This window comes from Rhinolophus ferrumequinum, chromosome 6 (genome assembly GCF_004115265.2).
Source record: "Rhinolophus ferrumequinum isolate MPI-CBG mRhiFer1 chromosome 6, mRhiFer1_v1.p, whole genome shotgun sequence".
Lineage (NCBI taxonomy): Eukaryota > Metazoa > Chordata > Mammalia > Chiroptera > Rhinolophidae > Rhinolophus > Rhinolophus ferrumequinum.
In genome coordinates this window covers 99,149,306-99,168,465 of record NC_046289.1, presented here as the reverse complement: position 1 = coordinate 99,168,465, position 19,160 = coordinate 99,149,306, and the positions used below count along the sequence as shown (strand labels likewise).

The following is a 19,160-nucleotide window of genomic DNA, read 5'->3' as shown; positions in this document are numbered from 1 at the left end:
TGCAGAAAGCCAGCGGTCTTTCTGCAGAGTGGGACTACACTCCCATCCCCTATGAACTGGGGCCTGGAAAAACTGCCCACCAGCCTGCAGAAGCAGCCAGGAACCTTGCCATCTGTGAGGTCCTCACAGAGAAAGAGGGCCCATAAGAAACGGAAACCCAGGCTCTCACCAGGCACAGATGTAGACCCCAAATTCACACTATTCCCGACCAATGACAAGCAGCTAAACTTGCAGGGCCCCAGCAGAGGAGAAAACAAACCTTCCCATAGGTATGCTTCCGTAACACAAAGCACATGGGACTCCCATGGAAACAAATCCCAACTCAAAATGTACTTACATGGGGGGGGGGGGGGAACAAAAACAAACCACAAGAAGAAATAAACCATCATAAGGGAGAGTAACATGACATAAGGAGAACTTGCACCCTCAGAATTAGAGCTAATAACAGAATAATCTAAAAGCATGTTTATAATCAGCATGTTTAAAGAACAACAGTGTGTTGGTAATTGTTGAAAGCTGGGTAAAGGACACAGATGGTTCGTTATCATTCTCTCTTTTGTGTGTTTGAGATTTCCCTAATAAAAAATTTCAACAATTCCACAAAAAAACTTTTTAGAAAGTTAAAGATGTTCAAAGAGCTAAAGAAAAGAATATAAGAACCAGGAGGTAAGAACAGGCAAATTTTGAAAGTCAAAAAATGTATAAAAATTAAACACAATATTAAGATAAAACAATTTTTAAAAGTCTTATAAAGTAGAATAGACAGAACTGAAGAGCGAGAATTAGAAATTAGAAAAACAGAATGTGAAAATATTCCAGAATGCAGGAGAATGACAAATAAGGTTATAAAAGAAAAGATACATAGGAGACTAAACGAGAAGGTTCAAATACTTCTATCAGAGTACTGGTCAAGAAAAAAATAGCAGCCAAAAACCCCCATCCCCCCAAACACATATAAGGTTGAAGGAGCAGACCAAGGCCCAAGTGGGGTAAATAAAATTAAGTCCAAACCTAGAAAACAGCAGTACAAGGGCACAGCAGCAGTGCCAAAAAGAAAGTTTCAAAGCTCCGAGAGAAAGTTTTACAAAGGTGACAAATTAGACTGATAAAAGATTTCTCAACAGCAAAAATAGTTGCTGGAGACAATGGAATCTTATCATCAAAGTGTTAAGAAAAATAATGGTCGATCTAGAATCTATAGCCATGAACAATTGTACAAGAGTAAGGTCAAGGGCGGCGGGGTGGCTCAGTTGGTTAGAGCATGAGCTCTGAACACGGTTTGCTGGTTCGATTCCCACCTGGGCCAGTGAGCTGTGCCCTCCACAGCTAGATTGAAGACAATGAGCTGCCACTGAGCTTCCGGAGGGGCAGCCGGATGGCTCAGTTGGTTAGAGTATGAGCTCTTAACAACAAGATTGCTGGTTCAATTCCCGCATGGGAGGGTGGGCTGCGCCACCTGCAACTAAAGATTGAAAACAGCGACTGGACTTGGAGCTGAGCTGAGCCTTCCACAACTAGATTGAGGGACAACGACCCGGAGTTGATGGGTCCTGGAGAAACACACTGTTCCCTAATATTCCCCAATAAAATTAAAAAAAAAAAAAAAAAGTAAGGTCAAAATAAACATATAAATTTAAAAAGCTTTTTCCAGGGCCAGCCCGGTGGCTCAGGCGGTTAGAGCTCCATGCTCCTAATTCCGAAGGCTGCCGGTTCGATTCCCACATGGGCCAGTGGACTCTCAACCACAAGGTTGCCCGTTCAATTCCTCGACTCCCTCAAGGGATGGTGGGCTGTGCCCCCTGCAACTAGAAAACGGCAACTGGACCTGGAGCTGCGCCCTCCACAACTAAGATTGAAAGGACAACAACTTGAAGCTGAACAGCACCCTCCACAACTAAGACTGAAAGGACAACGACTTGACTTGGAAAACAGGCCTGGAAGTACACACTGTTCCCCAATAAAGTCCTGTTCCCCTTCCCCAATAAAATCTTAAAAAAAAAAAAATAAAGAAAAAAATAAAAAGCTTTTTCCAGACATAGCAAGATTGAGTTTACTATATGCAAATTTCTGCTAACAGAGTTATTAAAAAAGGGAAAAGAAGACCAAACTCAAAGGGAAAGAGTGGGATATAAGAAGTAATGGTGAGAGAAGAAATGTATAACCTTCTTGGGAAGTCTAAATAAATATTGACTGTTAGGGGGGAAAAACTAATTTGGGGGAGGAGTGAAAACAAATGGAACTAAAATACTGGCCAAATACACTGGAAGACAGGAATGGGAAGGCAGAAGTTAAAACTAGTATTTCTAAGGTCCTAGCATTGTTTGAAAGTAATGTATAATGAAAAGTCAAGAATACAAATTAAAATCTAAAAGTAACCAAGAAAAGAATAGAAACAGAAAGTATAACTACTAAATTGGTGGAAGAGATAAAGAACGAATAAAGAAAATTCAATTAAATGAATAAAAGACAGGAAAGGAGAAAACAAGAAGCAAAGAAAAAGGATGGTTAAACCAAAACTCAAAATTTAGAGGGCACAAATAAGTCCAAATATATCACCAATCCTAATAACTACCTGGATCACATTAACCTAATCAAAAAAAGACAGATTACAGGTCTTTTAAATGTGGTCTCAAAACATAAAGAATGGAAGATGTAATTTTAAAAAAAAGTATTAACGTACTAATACTAATAAAAAGAAAGCCAATCTTACACCAAAATATTTTGGATTCACCTCTCTCTGAAATTGATCACACAAACAAAACTTAGAATAAAAACTTAGATAAAGAAAAACTTAGATAAAGAAGATCTGACCAACAATAAGCTTGATCCAATAGACAGATATATAACCCCAATTATATATCAAATAAACAGTATACATTCTTTCTAAGCAGATTTTACAGAAGCTGATCATATACAAGGCCAACACAAAGAATACTCTAACAGATTCCAGAAAATTGACATAATACAAGTTCTCTAACCACAATGGTTAGAGCTTAATTATAAACTATAAATTAATGTTTTAAAAAAAGATAAACCCCATACCTGTAAACTAAAAAACACTCTTGAACCACCCATGAGTTCAAGAAGCAATCACAAGTGAAATTAAGAAACGTTTCGTACTAACCAATGAAAAGCATTACGTATCAAAACTCATGAGATAACAGCAAAAGTTTGATCTTGACAAAAACCTACAACTTCAAATGCATTTATCAAGTAACAAGAATTTCAGGAGATGTCTTAAACATACAACTAAATAGGCTTAAAAATAGAATACACACACGTACTAGCACAAATTAGGAAACCTAATAATTGGATCTTACCAATGTCAAGTCTGAGTTGTGATAGTATACTATAGTTTTACAAAATGTTACCACTGAGGGAAATTGCGCCAGGTGTACAGGGGTCTCTCTGAATTATTTCTTACAACAGCACCTGAATATACAATGATCTTCAATGAAAATTTCAATTTCAAAAAAACAAGAACAAAAAGACCAACATGACCCAAATCCCCAACACTAACACCACCAAATGCTGGCACTGAAGTTGAGTAACAGGAATTCTGTTTCACTGTTAGCGGGAATGCAAAATGTTAGTCACTTTGGAAGACAGTTTGGTAGTTTCTTACAAAACTAAACATACTCTTACCACGTAATCCAGCAATCGTGCTGCTTGGTATTTATCCAAATGAGTTGAAAACTTATGTTTACACAAAAACTTGTATACAGATGTTTATCACAGCTTTATTTATACTTCTTGACAAAACTTGGAAGCAAGTAACAAAGACTTCCTTCAGTAGCTGAACGGATAAACTGTGGTACATCCACACAATGGAATATTATTAAGCCCTAAAAAGAAATGAGCCATCAAGCCATGAAAAGACATGAGGGAACCTTAAATGCACATGACTAAGTGAAAGAAAGCAATCTGAAAAGGCTGCATACTGCATGATTCCAAATCTATGACATTCTGGAACAGGCAAAACTATGGAGACAGTATAAAGATCAGGGGTTGCCAAGGGTTGGGGGCAGGAAGAGATGAATAGATGGAGCATAGAGAACGTTTAGGGCTGTGAAACTTCTGTATGACATTGTAACGATGGATACACGCCCTTATACATTTGTCAGAACCCACAGAATGTCCAACACCAAGAGTGAGTCTAATGTAAACTATGGACTTTGGGTGATAATGACGTGTGTGTCAGTGTAGCTTCGTCAACTGTAAGGTGTTCCCTGTTGGTGGGGGTGTTGACAGTGGAGGTGGCTGTGTGGGTGATGGGGCAGAGGTTTATGGGAAACCACTGCACCTTCTGCTCAATTTTGCTATGAACCCAAAAAGGCTCTCCAAAATAAAGTCTATTTTTTTTTAAGAAACAAAATTATGCCATTGACATTTTTTAAAAAGGCAAATTAAAAGCAGAAGAAACATATTTTTCAGTGCCTATTATCTGCCATCACTCTTCTGGGTGCTGGGATACAATGATTTGGAACGTGTCATTGACCTGTGACCTGTCACTGACATGGGACCTGTCCTCTTATACCTGACCATCAAGTATAGGGATCAGTTATGAAACAAACCAACCAACCACACGAATATTAAAGTATCATGTTCAATGACAGCATATAACCTGACCTACACGAGAGGTGAGGAAGTGATGCCAGAGTGAGAGCTGAAGGCTGGGGAAAAAGAGCCTTGGAGGAACATTCTGGGTAGGACAACCGGCAGACGCTAAGGCCAGGGTCACTGCAGGATAGTGACAGGTCGGGACACTGGCAAAAATAAGGCTGCAGAAGCAGGCAGGGATCAGATTATGCAGATTTTGGCTTTTACAATTAGAGCAACTGCCATCACACTTGTGAAGTGCATGGAAGGAGTGACATAATCTGATCTGGTTGTGAGAAGAGCACTCTAGCTACTGTTCAGAGAATGGATTAGATGGGGAGGGGAAGACAGAAACTTGTTGATAGTTATAGCAGTAGGAGGGTAGCTTGGATTAGGTCAACGACCGTGGAAAGGAGAGAAGTGGCAGGATTCTGGATATTTAGATGGGAAACTTGGAGATGGACAGGCCCTCATCAGATGGAGTGACAGATAGGAGGTGTGAAAGGTAGTCAACTCTTATGGTTTCTGATATGAGTGCCCAACTCAAAAAACACGCCATTTACAGCGAAGGAAAATAAAGGAGGAAATAATTGTGGGGGAGTAGGTTTGAAATCAAGAGTTCAGTTTGGTATGTGTTCAACTTGAGATGCCAGTAAAACATCTAAATGGAAATGTCAAGAAAGTAGGTGGGAATATATACCATTTGAACTCAGAATGGAAACATGGGCTCAAACAACATACCGGAGGTACAAAACACACGTACACACATGACTTGTACTCATCTTTTGTTACCAGTATATATTGAGTATTACAATTTTAATACAGTTTATTCCTTTCTTAAAATGTGTATAGGTTTTTTTTGGCACCCTCTGTATACAGGAATCAATGGCTTGTGGATAGTATCTAAAGCCATGAAAGTGAGAGAAATTGCCCAGGGGAACAGAGAAGAGAGTTTATAAGACTGAGCCGCGGGGAACTTGGGAGTTCTTGAGGTCGGATAGAAGAGAAGACAAGGAAAATAAGCTAACAGAAGGGCTACAGACAGCGAATGAGAGGCCCACTGTGTGACACTGCTGAGAAATCCCGGGAGGGAGGGCAGCGGGCTTAGCAACACAGCGGGCACGGGGCGTTCCTGGGAGGAACTTCGCGGACGTGGAAGAGGCAGAGTCCAGACGAAGTGTGCTGAGCAGTCAGACAATTCCTCTGAGAAGCTCTGTTGTGGGGAGTGGGGGAACAGTTAGGACCACAGAACAAGCTGGAAGAGGTGAGCTGCGGGGGGGGGGGGGGGATATTTTTAAAAAGCAACCTCTTATTTCCTTGTAACAACAGAATCCGGCAGATTTACTGATTAAAGAAGATTTTTGTTTTTGTTTTTAATCTGGGAGAGAGTAAACATTTGTGAATGTGGAAAGGGCTTCAAAAGAAAATGAGTCCAAAGATTCAAGGAAATGAGGGTTTGCTGATGGAACAAGTCCCTGAAAATTCGGAGGGCACGCAATCTGGGACACATGTGGAGGGATTAGTGTTTGGAATGGAGGATAAAGCCCAAGTTAAGTCACTGATCACGTATTTATAAGAATTAAATATAGGGGCAGACAGGTGGTTCAGTTGGTTGGAGCGCGAGCTCGGGGCAACGGGGCTGCCGGTTCGATTCCCACCTGGGCCAGCGAGCTGCGCCCTCCGCCACTAGAATGAAGTCAATAAGCTGCCGCTCAGCTCCCGGGTGGCCAGATGGCTCGGTTGGTTGGAGCGTGTCCTCTCAACCACAAGGTTGCCAGTTCGACTCCCGCAAGGGATGGTGGGCTGTGCCCCCTGCAACTAACAACAGCAACTGGACCTGGAGCTGAGCTGCGCCCTCCACAACTAAGACTGAAAGGACAACAACTTGACTTGGAAAAAAGTCCTGGAAGTACACACTGTTCCCCAATAAAGTCCTGTTCCCCTTCCCCAATAAAATCTTTTTTTAAAAAAAAATTAAAAATAAATATCTTACCTCTACCTGAAGAAGAAATATGCACATATCCCTATTTTAACATGGAAAGCAGCAGCCTCAAAATGGCGTTTTCAGCTTACATAATCTTGAAATGTTTCAGAGAGAACACTAGAGTTTGATCACAGCTCTAGAAAAAAGGAGTTTTAGTGTCTAGGATTTATGGAGCACCTTACCTACAAAGGTAGTAAACATTGAAAAGTTATAGCTTCAAAAAGTATTTAGATGCTAACGACAACTCAACCTAAACTTTGTACGATGGTATAAATTTTACGAAGATCTTTCACACACTCATATTCTTCTTCCACCTTTGTAATATCTTTATTTTTAAAATATAAGGTCTAATGCTAAATGAAAAATACATCAAAGTCTCCAGCTTTGGGAGAGAAAGTGAAATAAACGAATCCAATGCAGAAGAAACAACTCTGGGAGGGTACAGATAAATGGCCAACAAGCTTTGGTACTAGCAAATCTAAAGTTACACAATTAGTGTTTATGGGAAGATGGCTTTTAGTTGCTTGCTATAACTTGGGAGGAAAGGAGATCATAAATCAAAAGGAAAAACCCACTCCTTTGCAGTATCTTTAAAATCACTCCCTGAGGATGGCGGGGGAGCAGATTTCTGCAGGAGCTGAGAAGGGCAGGTTAGGATACCCGCTCCAAGCACCACAGCAAGCAAGCTATGGAATGGACCTAGAATCTAAACCTGTGTCTTTTGGCTGATTTAATAATGAAATCTGTTACTAAGTAACAAGTTTGCTCAGTATTTATGCCTTAACTTTTTGAGTAGAGCCTAAAAGAGCAACCAAGTTCTCTCACAAATCAGCTGTTTCACATCTTAGACATCACTGAACATTGGGCTGGAGAAGCACTGGCAGGGCCACACAAGAAAGTGCAAATTCTAGGTTCCAATCGTCTCCCAAGTGACAGTCAGTTCACCCAGATGACTACAGGTGAAGACTTGAGCTCAACACAAACAATGAAAATAGAAGTGAAAACTCAAGGCTGCCAGATTCTTCATTTACAAGACGGAAACCCAAAGGAACAAGAGCCTCGGGCAGCGTCTGATGAAAGCACAGCATACAGTCCCTTTCTGATTACACAATCTAAAGCAGGGTTTCTCCACCGTGGCACTACTGACATTTAGAGCCAGGTAATTCTTTGTGGTGGAGGACTGCCCCAGCACTGCAGGCTGTTTAGCACTACCCTGGTGTCCACCCACTACTTGCCAGTAGCATATCCGCCCCGCCCCCAGTCATAATAACCAAACATTCCCTGGAGACAGGAAGAGGGGGGAAAATCGCTCTAATTGAGAACCACTTACCTACATGGATTCCACTGACTATGGAAACTACTACGGGCTTGCAAGATAAACCTACTAAGAAAGTGGGGAAAGTGCATGACCTTATTTTTTCCAGGCAATAGCTTACATAGGAAAAGCATCTAATGTTCCAAAGACATGCAGTATGTAGCAAGAAAAGTAAGCCTAGCCCAAGAGACCACACCTTACTCCTTACAGGGACTCTCGGTATAGATTCTGGAGCCCAAGCACTCATCCTTCTCCCTTCCCACACTCAGTAACCCACGGGACTGTCGAAGTATGCAGAACATCAGACGCACATGCCTCCCAAGCCACTGCTCATCTTCCTATTGAACGGGAGTTTATGCCCTTCTGGAAACATGGTTCCATGAATGGGATCAAGACAGACAAAGCCTATGCTGCCTCTTTTCAGGAGGCCAGAAGACCACCCCTAAGAGGCCAGCAACACTCCCCACCAGCTGGCTGTACGCTGACAGAGCTCTGCTGAGCTCCTGAGGGAAGGGACACTCAGCTCTTTGTCTGCTGTATTGTTTTACAATTATTTACTCTGCTCATCGAAATCTGACGAGCTTTAGAACACTGGGCTCAGTTATCCATCTTCCCATCACTCTGGTATCAGAGAATCCTACAGTCTTTCTGAGGATCCAGGCTTCAGAAGCAATTATTTCCTCAGAGTTTCTTCAAAGAGAATCCATGAAATTATTTTGACTTCACATGTTCTAACAAAAGGGATTTCAAAAACAAAAGATAATCTGTGGAGCCCTTAAGCTTTTCAAACTTTGCTTTTCAGTTGGCAGATGCGTGGCGCTTTCCCCCATCCAAATTTTGCAAAATACTTTTGAGTATTCCTGTCAGTTTACTAAGTTATGCCAACTATGCTATACACAAAATTAACTTTTTACCTTGGTGTGTTAATGTTTCAAACAAAACCTTTTATAAATATCTGCAGCATAGCTCAGACTGAGCAGTTGGGCTTCAGATGACTTAGGACAGAGTGAAATTGTTGCAACCCAAGACCCAATCTCCCGTGGGTTTCCCACACTGCCTCTGCTAGAGGGTGAGCCCCCAGAGAAGCACGCCTTCATCCATGGAGCACACGCCTGGCCCCGAGAGGCCTCTGTAAAAGTTCGTCGTGTAAAAGAACAAAATGGACACTGCAACACATCAACAGTAAGGTCATTTTGTGTCAACTGTAAAAAATCTTTGTAATTGTTCCTGGAGGTTACTCTATTTCTGCTCTTCTGCTCTCTAGAAATTAACTGCATAGGAAACAAAAGACTTTGAACAAAAGAAGCTAGTTTCATGGTTCCTAATGGTTTGTAGAGGCTCTCCAAACAGTATTAAATTTTTAGCCCCTCTTCTAAAGCACAACTTAAGAAAAAACAGGTTTTTAATCCCTAAGCACGTTGTTCGCTCCTTTAAAAGCAGGATCAGACAAAGGAGGAGGGCACACACCAAACTGATTGTGCAAAATTAAATTCAGGAGGAAAAGGAGGTACAAATCTAAGGTTTTAAGTCACTGTTACCTAATGGCCCCCAACCCAGTTCTTGATGTCCAAATCCAGGAAGCAGGTACATGTAGGGGTGAGATTGGGCCTCGGCTCCCTGGCGTTTATAACACATTTTGGCAGTGCTCTGCCACACAGGCTATAATTAGAGAGTACGCCTCAGAGACTAAAACGAACTCAGAGGGTTTCAGAAGCCAACAGAAGTCCCCTGAGCACGGATCTGTGGAGCAGGGCGCTGGGCGCCTGCCACCGGGCGCACATGTGCACGCACACACCAGTTCTGACGAGTCTTTTTTCAAAGCTCTAATGGCTTGACCTCAACACCTGCTGCATTTCCTGAAGACAGACAGGCTCTGGAGCTCCACTTGTTCCTCGCACGCGGCTGCACTTTCTAGGAACTACCGCACACACGCAGAGGCTGGCGAGCTGCCAAGGCAGGGGCAGCCCAGCCGCCAGGCCTGAACTTTCCCAGTGCTGTTGGGGCGGGAGCCTAGGCGCTGACTCAGCGGCCGGCATGGAACCCTGCCAACCGCCCAGCAGTGCGGGGGCCGCCGGCAACCACAGATGTTTTGCTAGAGCAGAGCAATCAGCCTGGAGGCTGGTCTGGGCGGGCGGCCAGGCTGTTGCTGTCGTGGAAGCGGGTTTCTCTGATCCTCGTCCTAGCTCCACCACTAGCTCTCTGGTGATCGGAGGGAAAACCTCTGCAGCTCAGCATCCTCCCTGCCTCAGAGCACGTGTGTGTGGATGCAGCAGAGGTGGCACTGTTTGTATTAAAGAGCTCGGAGCACTACTGCCCACCCCGCGCTCGCTGTTAATCCTTACGACACCCCTGGGAGACAGGCTTCATTATTTTTATCTCAGACGAGAAGACACAGGCTCAGAGATGAAGAGCCCACTGAAAGATCACAAGGGTAATAAATGGAAGAGATGGGATCTGAACCCCACTTTGTTGGCTCTGGAATCGACTGCAAACATGGCTATATTAAACTCAGATGAACTGCACAGGTTCCTTTATATGAAGATACTGATTTCTCAGGTTCCAAAGGGTTTTCTTATGTGACTTCTAGTTGCCCCGTGAAAACCCATAGCTCTTCACAACGGATTTCTAAACAGCACTACTGGACCACAGGAAGAGCATGTGCTTATGGGGAGTGCCCAGAAATGACCAGCTTTATCCTGAGCGCCTGCCTAAGCACCGGTAAGTCACTGAACCGGGAACAACTTAGCATCGCTCCTGTTCACGGGTGAGGAAAACCGGCAGTGCAGGTCAGAGAGAGACGAGGAACTAGAAGTCAGAGGCTTGGCTGAGAACAGTCTGTAGGCCCCACCCCTAAGATAATTCATGAGGACCCTGGCATCTGTATTTTTTAAAAAGCTGCATACATAACCAATGGTTAGCTGTGTTTGAAAATCACTTAAGGTTGTCTTGGCTAAAATGGGAAATCTGAGGTCTACCCTTTCCTGTGAGATGAAATCATGTCTACAAGGTTCTTTGTTAGAAAATACACAGAATGCAAGCGCTTCTCATCAGCTCGGTTTAGCTGCAAAACAACAAAACTGTCCTAAAAGAGCATAATCCTGGGTTAGCCTGGAGCCACGAAACTGTCTTAGGCAGACTGTTCTTTTACGTGACTACTAGAAAAACTGGAATTAGAGTGCCACGTCTCATTTTTAGATGTCCCTCATAACACTGCTGCAACCTCATCCTTCCTTTGGAAAAAAAAAAAGAGATTGTACTGACATTCTTTCACTTCAAATTCGGAACAATCTATATGAGGAGTAACTTACACATTTCAGTGCTTTAACCAAGGAAACAAGGATGGCAAAAACCTTCAAAGTCTATTCACGTCTGGACTGAGTGTCAGCCTGGCAGTGCAGCATCCCTCTCTGGCTGGCCTTTAGGAAGAACAAATGAGCCCCACACCGGAAAGACTGACCTGCTTGAGCTGCTCATCCAGGTTCCAGCCTGGCTGCCCAGTGGCGGAGGCTGAAGCAGGGGCCTTGGCAGCATCTTTGGTGTGGTCTTCTTGAGCCTGCTGTCCGTGTGCTGGGAGGCCTGCTGCTGGAAGAAGACCAGAGATGGGTGCCGCTCTTGGGTCTCGGAGAGCCCCTTTCTGCACATGAAAATATTTTGAAGCAGCCTGGGCCTCTTTCCCAGCCACCTCTGTAACGTCATCGTCCCCATCCTCATCTTCCAAACCTCCTTCCTCTTCCTCAGGCTCTGAGTTCACGCTGCTCCGTTCAAACACTCGGGTCACTGCTGTGGCTGGGGCCACCCTGGCTAAAGGACCCAGGGCAGGGCTGCCAGAAGGCCTCCCAGGTGTGGCAGAAAGAAGAGTCTGTGTGACCAGCTTCTGGGCGTACAAGAACTGGGTCTCTCTCATCTGCTGTCCCTGCTTCTCTCTGGCATCCATCTGCAGAGGACCCTGGTGTGGTGGCTGCTGCTGTGGCTGCTGCGGTGGCTTCTGCTGCAGCGGCTCCATCACTGCCTCAAGCTTCACCCACTGATTGGCATGGCTCTGAATTTGGGCACAGCCCAGCAGGCACACTGGTCTAAACCTTAAGTGATTAACAGAAACCACAAAGAAGGAGAAGGGGGGGGGGGAAACTATGTAAAACAGGTATAAAAAGGCTTTCTTTTCTCCAGCAAAGAGCATGAATTCTAAACATATGCTCCTAAACCTGAATTTTAGGATGAGTGAGTGGTGAGGATTTCGGGGGTGGGTGGGTAGGAAAGGGATTGAAGAAGAGAATTTTAAGAGGGGAAATATGGCATGAATCTCAGCAGTGATGGGCTACTTGGGTTTAAAAGAAGTAAATCCAGACGATATATTGCTTACAAACCTCTCTGTATTTTCGTCTTCCTCCATCAACATTATCAAACATTAATGTGTTTATTACTGAAAATGCAACTGGGTTTGCACTGTACAAAGGCTGTGAGTATGGAAACCACAATAATAAAGGAAAAGGTCTTGCCTATAAAAGAGAACACATTGCTTATGTTCTCAGGCCCACCAGAGAAAAAAACTTATCCTCCAAGCTAGACACAGAGCTATCAATCAGGCAGACAGTGATTTCAATCACAGAAAAGCAGAACCTATCAAACTGCTCTTGGTTTTAAACTTTTCAAACTTCCCAGATCCAATTGCCAACCTGCTTTTCAAGTGGGCTGGGCCATGCCAACTGGACATTATAGCCTCAAAAAGAATCCAATTTCAACATGAAAGAATGTATACCCCCCCAATCCAGCAAGGAGGCAAGTTTCAAATTGCAATCGTCACTCAAAAACAAACAGGGGGAATTCCTCTGGAGATTTTCAAGTTAATTAATTTGAAACAGATATCAATATTGTCTATATAGCAAGTTACTGCTTCTTTTTTATGAAGTCAAGTAAATCTCTTCACATCCCCTTTCTTTCTGATTCACTTCTACTATATTCTATGACGAATACAAAAAAGAAAAGGCTTTCAGGCCAAAAGTATTCTGGGGGCTGGTTTATCAGCATTCTTACCAATCAGTCTCCAAACACACACCCCTTTCACAGGCTCTCCTCTCACAACCCCGCTTCCCTTTCTCCTCTCTGAGTCCCCACCCCCAACCCCCTGAGTTGAGTTACGTTTCCTCGGTGAGTCTCCGTAACTGAATGGATTACTACTAGGCCTGGGCAAATTCTAGGCGAACAGCACTTGCAGTATGGCTACAACGTTATCCCAGGAAAGGAGAAGGTGCATGCACAGGTTGGGACTTGATATTTGCATTGTTCATTGTTTTAGGATTGGGTAGAAACATTTAAAAAACTAAATGTCTTTAAAGTCTTCAAAAATTCATGGGGGAAGTAATCACATCCCTAGCAAGAAAAACTGCTTGGATTTATAAATATTTTAATGGGTTAGAGAAAAAAGGTAGGCAAAACAGTAGAGAAAAAAATTCTAACTTTCTGTTTATCTTAGAAGCACCGCTTTTGCCTTTTTGCATTCTGTGAGGGAGTCAAATTCCAATTTGCCTCTTACTGCCTTTACTTCCTCTCTTAACACTCAGAAACTGAGGAATGCCAGGAGCAATACCTTCATTCTGCTTTAGCCCTCTTTATAGTGTAACAAAGCATGAAAAGATTTACACCCGCAGTAAATCTAATTGGCTGAAGTGTTCATTTAAAATAAAAACAATCTGCGTCAGAGAAAATTAAACAAAAGAATAAAACAAATGATTCGGTGGTCATTTTCGTTTTCCTTATAATCATTACAGTCAATCAATCATAAGCAGGAAAATGTTCAGCCACGTCCTGCCAGTCATTGAACAACTGCCTCTTGTCTCCTGGCACCATCTTCTCCGTCTGCTGTCCCCGCAGAGGACGAGGTGTCTCACAACCACTTTAGCACGACTGAGATGACTAAGTTCTACAACTCCATACACACACCCGCCCTCCAAAAGCCCATCTTCCCCGTCCCTAAGCAGCCGGTCGATGCGAACAATGCCACCTGCCTACGTTTAGAAAACTTGTCTCAGAAATCTAAGCCACTTCATCCCTTCACAAGGCCCCCTCCCCCATTTCCCCTAAAGTTCCCGACCGCCGAGCTCGGAGCAACGGCCTCGCCCACATTCCCTCTACCTTTGCTGCGGGATCTCTCCAGCCTCGGCCCCCTTCCAGCCCCACACCTCCAGACCTGGTTACTCCACCCCCCGTTCTTCATACCACCCCCAATCCCGCCCTATCACTTTTACCTCTACCAAGCCCTCCCAGCCAGCCCGCCGGCTCTTCTCTGAACCCCCCAACCCCACCTATCCTCACCCGCTCAGTTCCCCGGAGTGGGGGGTCCTTACTCAGCGCATCTCTTTATCTCCAACCACCCTAAAGGGCACAGGGCGTCTCCGGTCTCCTCCCAGCGCTCACGTTTTCCTCCGCGGCCCCCGCGCTCCGCCGGCCAGCGCCTTCACGTCTGCCCAAGCACACCTGCCTCCGTCCCTCCCAACCCCCGTCCCCTCCACCTGCCACAGCCCCCGCTCCCGCCGCGGCTGACGGAGCCGGGCCCGCGAGGCTTACCTGTGCGGGGCGCGCCGGGGCCGCCGGCCGTGGTGGAGGCTGCCGCTCTGGCCCCCGCGCCGCAGCTGCGTCTCGGACTTCTCCGCAGCCGGGGGCCACAGCCGGGGCGGGGCCCGCACCGGAAGCGGCGCCGCGGGGCCGGTCAGTCGGCCCTGGGCGGGGAGGGGGCGGTGCCGCACGAGGTGGGGCGCGGCCTGACGCCGGAAGCGGCCAAAAAGGGATCGAGGGGCGGGGTCAGGCGGAAGTGACTTCTAGGGACGGTCCCGCCCAACTAAGTCGTGAGCGGAAGCGGGTCGAAGCTGGCGGAGGCTTCCACCAATGGGAAAGTGGAGACACGGAGGAGTTCCGGTGTGAGCACTTTTCGCGGGGAGTTGAAGAGAACGGGTCTCGTAGTTTTCGCTGCGCGTTTTCTGGTTGCGGAGGTTGGTGTGGCGCGGGCGGTAGGTTGGGAGGAAGATAAATAAAGGACAAGGAGTGTCAGGGTTTCGGTCCCCTCCCCAACCTCCAACCTTTAAATCGGCCTTTTGGAGATTCCCCCTTCCACATCAGCTTTTCTCTGAACTCCATTCCTACCTGGACTGAGAGCTGGCTGTACGCCGAGGCATCCCCTGGAACCCACTCACATGGTGTAGTATTCTCACTTCCCAGGTTCCAAAGGTGGGGGACTCTTTGCCGAGTACTGTCACCTCGTAAAACCCCTTGCTTCTCCGACGCTTATTCTCAAGACTGCCAGCCATTTAACGGCCTCTGTGGAGAGCATCTGCTTCTTTGTGCATCCAGTTCCTTGCTTTACTTTCTCTCTAATCGTCTCCTGTCTTGTTAGTTTCATAGTCAATGTGGACAATCCATTTAACATCTGGGTCTCACCTCTAGCGACCCTTACGTCAGCCTCCCAATCTCAGTTAAAAACCTGGATCATATCACCAGAAACGCTTTCGAAGCAGGGTCCGCTATCACGTCACAAATCAATAATCGGAACAGCCCTCTGTCCAACTACAGCCCCATATCCTTTTAGCTTGACTCCTCAGGAACTTCACCACCGCTGGTTTTTGCACTTTATCAGGACCTCCAACCTATTGAAAGCCTCACTCTTAATCCTCCCTCTTCACTTCCCTCCTTATTTCATCTTAGATTCAACGCTAGATCATTACAATCCTGCTCTTCCTTATTCTTAAGCCTACCCAGCCCTCCTTTTTTCTCAGCTAAGTCTTCCACCCTGGATGGAACAACATGTTTCTCCATGCCTGTATGTACCTTGTCAGAGAAAATTGTCCTGCTGAACAGATTGACGTCACTAAGTTAATAATTTCAACCTTAAATGGGCTGTGAATAGTGCCTGGAAATTTCACTATATTTTTATAGTTAACTTGCTCTCCTCTATCTCTGCAAATCTCTAACCTGACCCTTCTGGTACCCATTCCCCGGGTATCTTACTGTATATATATAAGTAACAGAAAATGTTGAATGCCTTAAAGTCTAAATATCTACGTGTATTCCCATCCTGTCCTTTCTTCCTACATTTTATTCAATCAAAAGTATTCATTAAACTCCCACTTTATACCAGGCGAGGCATTCATGTAGGTGCTTGTTGAGTGTTGAATAAAAAAAATCCTTTGTCCTAAAGGCTCTTTCTAGTGTAGAGAGACAGAAACAAGTATCTATATGTGCTATGAAGGGATATGTGCTATGAAGAAGAACAAAGCAAGGTGAGGGTTAGATAGTGGTGTCAGGTAGCTGCTATTTTAGATGTTAAAGAAGGACTCATTGATGAGCTATTTAAGCAGAAACTAGAATTGACTTGATGGGAGCGATCCATGTGAATATTTAGGGAAAGGGTGACAGCAAACGCAAATGATCTGAGGCAGGAGCATGCTTGACATGCTATACGAATAGCAAGGAGACCACTGTAGCTGACAGGGAGTAAGTGAAGGGAGAGGAGGTAGGAGAGGAGATCAGGGAGGTAGGCAGGGGCCCAACCATGCAGGGCCTTGTAGGCCATGATGACATTTTTGGATTGTTACCACTGGAGAGTTTTGAGCAGAAGAGTGACTTGATCAGACTTAAGTGACTAAAAGGACCCCTCTAGGTCTTGTGTGGAGAATAGATTATGAGGGTGGAGGGGTAAGAGTGGAAGCACTAGTCCTGGCAGAAGATGATGGTGGCCTAAACTAGATGACAGCCGTGGGGGTGGTAAGAAGTGGTCAGATTCCAGGTGTTATTTGAAAGTAAAGCCACCAGAATTTGCTAATAGATTGGATGTACAGGTTTGACCCAGGTAACTGGTAGAATAAAGATATCATTTACTGACCCGGATCAGAATCTGATCCCTTAGCAATGAAAAGGAATAAAGCATTGATATACCCAGCAACTTGGGATTACAAGAAAATAACAATAAAGGCATTATGCTCAACAACATAACAATAAAGGCATTATGCTGAGTGAAAGAAAAGTGACACTCTTGAAAAGGTTAAAACTATATCGATGGAGAGTAAGTCAGTGGTTGCTGGGAGTGAGGGATGGAGAAGTGACAACAAGGGGATAGCAAAACAGAGGGTTTGGGCCACAAGAGATTTTTCAGGGTTGATTACTCCTCTGTATCCTGGCTGTGGTGTCAGTTACGTGAATTTATATATGTAGTCAAATTAATAGGACTGTAAAACAAAAATGCAATCAGTTTTATTTTATAATTATTTTTTTTAAGCCAAACTTCCATGTGTGCTGAAGTTTCCCTTCCCAATTATAAGGGCTCTTGCAATATTGGATCTTTCCATCAGTATTCAAACAGGCTCTAGTTTCAACCATATTTTGCTTTAAAAAAGAAAACAAGAAACCCACAAAAAAGCCTGTCCTTTGACCCTATATTCTGTACTTAAAGGCTTATCTCACTGTTCCCCTTCCTAGCAAAGCTTCTAGAATTACTGTCCTCACTGCAGCCCAAGCGATCTTATCTCTCTCCTTAAAACACTCTGTGGCTTCCCACTGCTCTTGAGATCAAGACCTAAATTCCTTCACGTGGTCTTTAGAGCCCTAGCCTCTGCCTACCTCTTTGGTTTTATCTCTTTGCTGCAGGTGTAGTAGAGGACTCAAGAGGGCAGCCTTACTGGATGACCTCAGTAGTTAAATCAGAAGAGCCCCCACCCCCTTCATAGAAATATGTTTAAACCTCAAAGTATACACCCATTCTGGTCACAAGGAAAGCATTTAATCTCTCCATCTTGGCTTCTAACATATGGTAGACTGAACATAGTAACCACAGTACAGCAGGTCCTTGAATGAGGTTTCGTTACAACGTTGATGAGATGCTGCAGGAACTTAACTTGTTTATTAGCCTGTGGTAAAATTGGTTTTGCTATACATTGTTTCGCTTAAAATCACAGAACATTAAGTGTGTGCTTACTGTATTTTTCAGCTTCTCCCATCAAGAGGTGGAGTCTATTCCTCCATTCTCTGAATGTAGGCTTGGCCATGTGACTTGCCTTACCGGTACTTGTTCTGTAGGACATTAGCAAATCTGATACAAGGAGAATCTTAAAAAGCGCTTACAATTATAGCTCTTCTCTCCTGCTGCTGGGAACGCTTCCACCACCTGTGAAAACCTCCTGCTAACCTGATGGACGATGAGAGACGTGGTCATCACCCCGTCTGACTTCTAACCAACTGCCAGACTGGAGTGTGGCCCCTTAGACCAGCCCACCTGCCAAGTACGTGAGCCAGGCTGTTGTAGGCCTTCTAGGCTCAGCTGTGCTGGCTCAGACCAGTAGAAACCCACAGTGAACCCACAGACCAGCGAAAAATAATGTTTATTGTCTTAGAGTTAACTCAGTACGTTTTGAGGTGGTTTGTTTTGCAATCCAAGATAACTGATACCCGAGGAGTGCTCTGCATCTGTCAGGCTGAATTTGGTTGGGTGTGCTTCTTGGAGCCGCTGAGCACGTCAAGAAGAGACTCACCGTGTATCACCCTCATGCAGCTGGCCTATGTTACCTTCCGGTCTCCCAGCAGATTTCTCACAGCTGTGCTTAGTTATAGCAGGGATACTCCTATACATGTGTCTGTTGTATTCAGCTTTTTCAGTAAAAGTAATATCGTTTGCGTGGTTTTCATTGATTTTCTTTTCCTAAATAAAGGTTGAATTGTATAAATATTGGGTATCATTTGTATGTATGTCATAAATTTAATTTTATATGTACAGGGCGTGAAAGCTAAGAAACAACAGGTAAATGACCATATTATAGAATAATAATATAATTAGTCATAACTAGTGAAGGGAAAATGCCTGAGGTGTGTGTTTATGATAGCCAATGTCAATTATTGATGTGATTGTGTCCATTTTAATGAGATTTGGTGTTTTAGCATGAGTGGGTGTCAATTTGGGGAGTCAGGGAACGTGTAAAATGTTTTCCCACTGAAATGAATGATGACATTTTCAACTTGCATTGGCCCCACAAGAAGTTTTTCAGGATTGCTAGCCCTAGTAAGGCAGACTGTCCTAGAGTTTACTGTACCTTTTACTGTCATGGAAAATTAAAATGTAACCTGATGATTAAGGTTTCTTTTTGTCCTGAGATCTAAGTATAGCCTCCAGGAGCCTGTTAGCATGTGTAAAGCCTCTGCTGAGTAAATGGTATTAACATGTGTAAAGAAAGAATGTGACAGTGCCAGGGGGGACCTGAAAAAAGGTGTGTCAAGTCCCCACATTCC

The 19,160-nt window shown here is 44.4% G+C and overlaps 1 protein-coding gene across 3 annotated transcripts in view; it reads right to left on the bottom strand.

Moving 5' to 3' along the window:
* Nucleotides 1-14,587, bottom strand: part of ARID3B (AT-rich interaction domain 3B) — a 49,621-nt gene extending 35,034 nt beyond the window's left edge. For 2 of the 3 annotated variants that reach the window (XM_033108737.1, XM_033108738.1), the window contains exons 1-2: nt 14,460-14,587; nt 11,356-11,977 (exon numbers count right to left, since the gene is read on the bottom strand). In XM_033108737.1, the coding sequence (XP_032964628.1) occupies nt 11,356-11,901 (546 nt within the window). In that variant the 5' untranslated portion in view covers nt 11,902-11,977; nt 14,460-14,587. The remainder of the gene's footprint in view (nt 1-11,355; nt 11,978-14,459) is intronic. The other variant, XM_033108739.1, reaches the window with a different exon arrangement.
* Between the last annotated feature and the right edge of the window lie 4,573 nt (nt 14,588-19,160).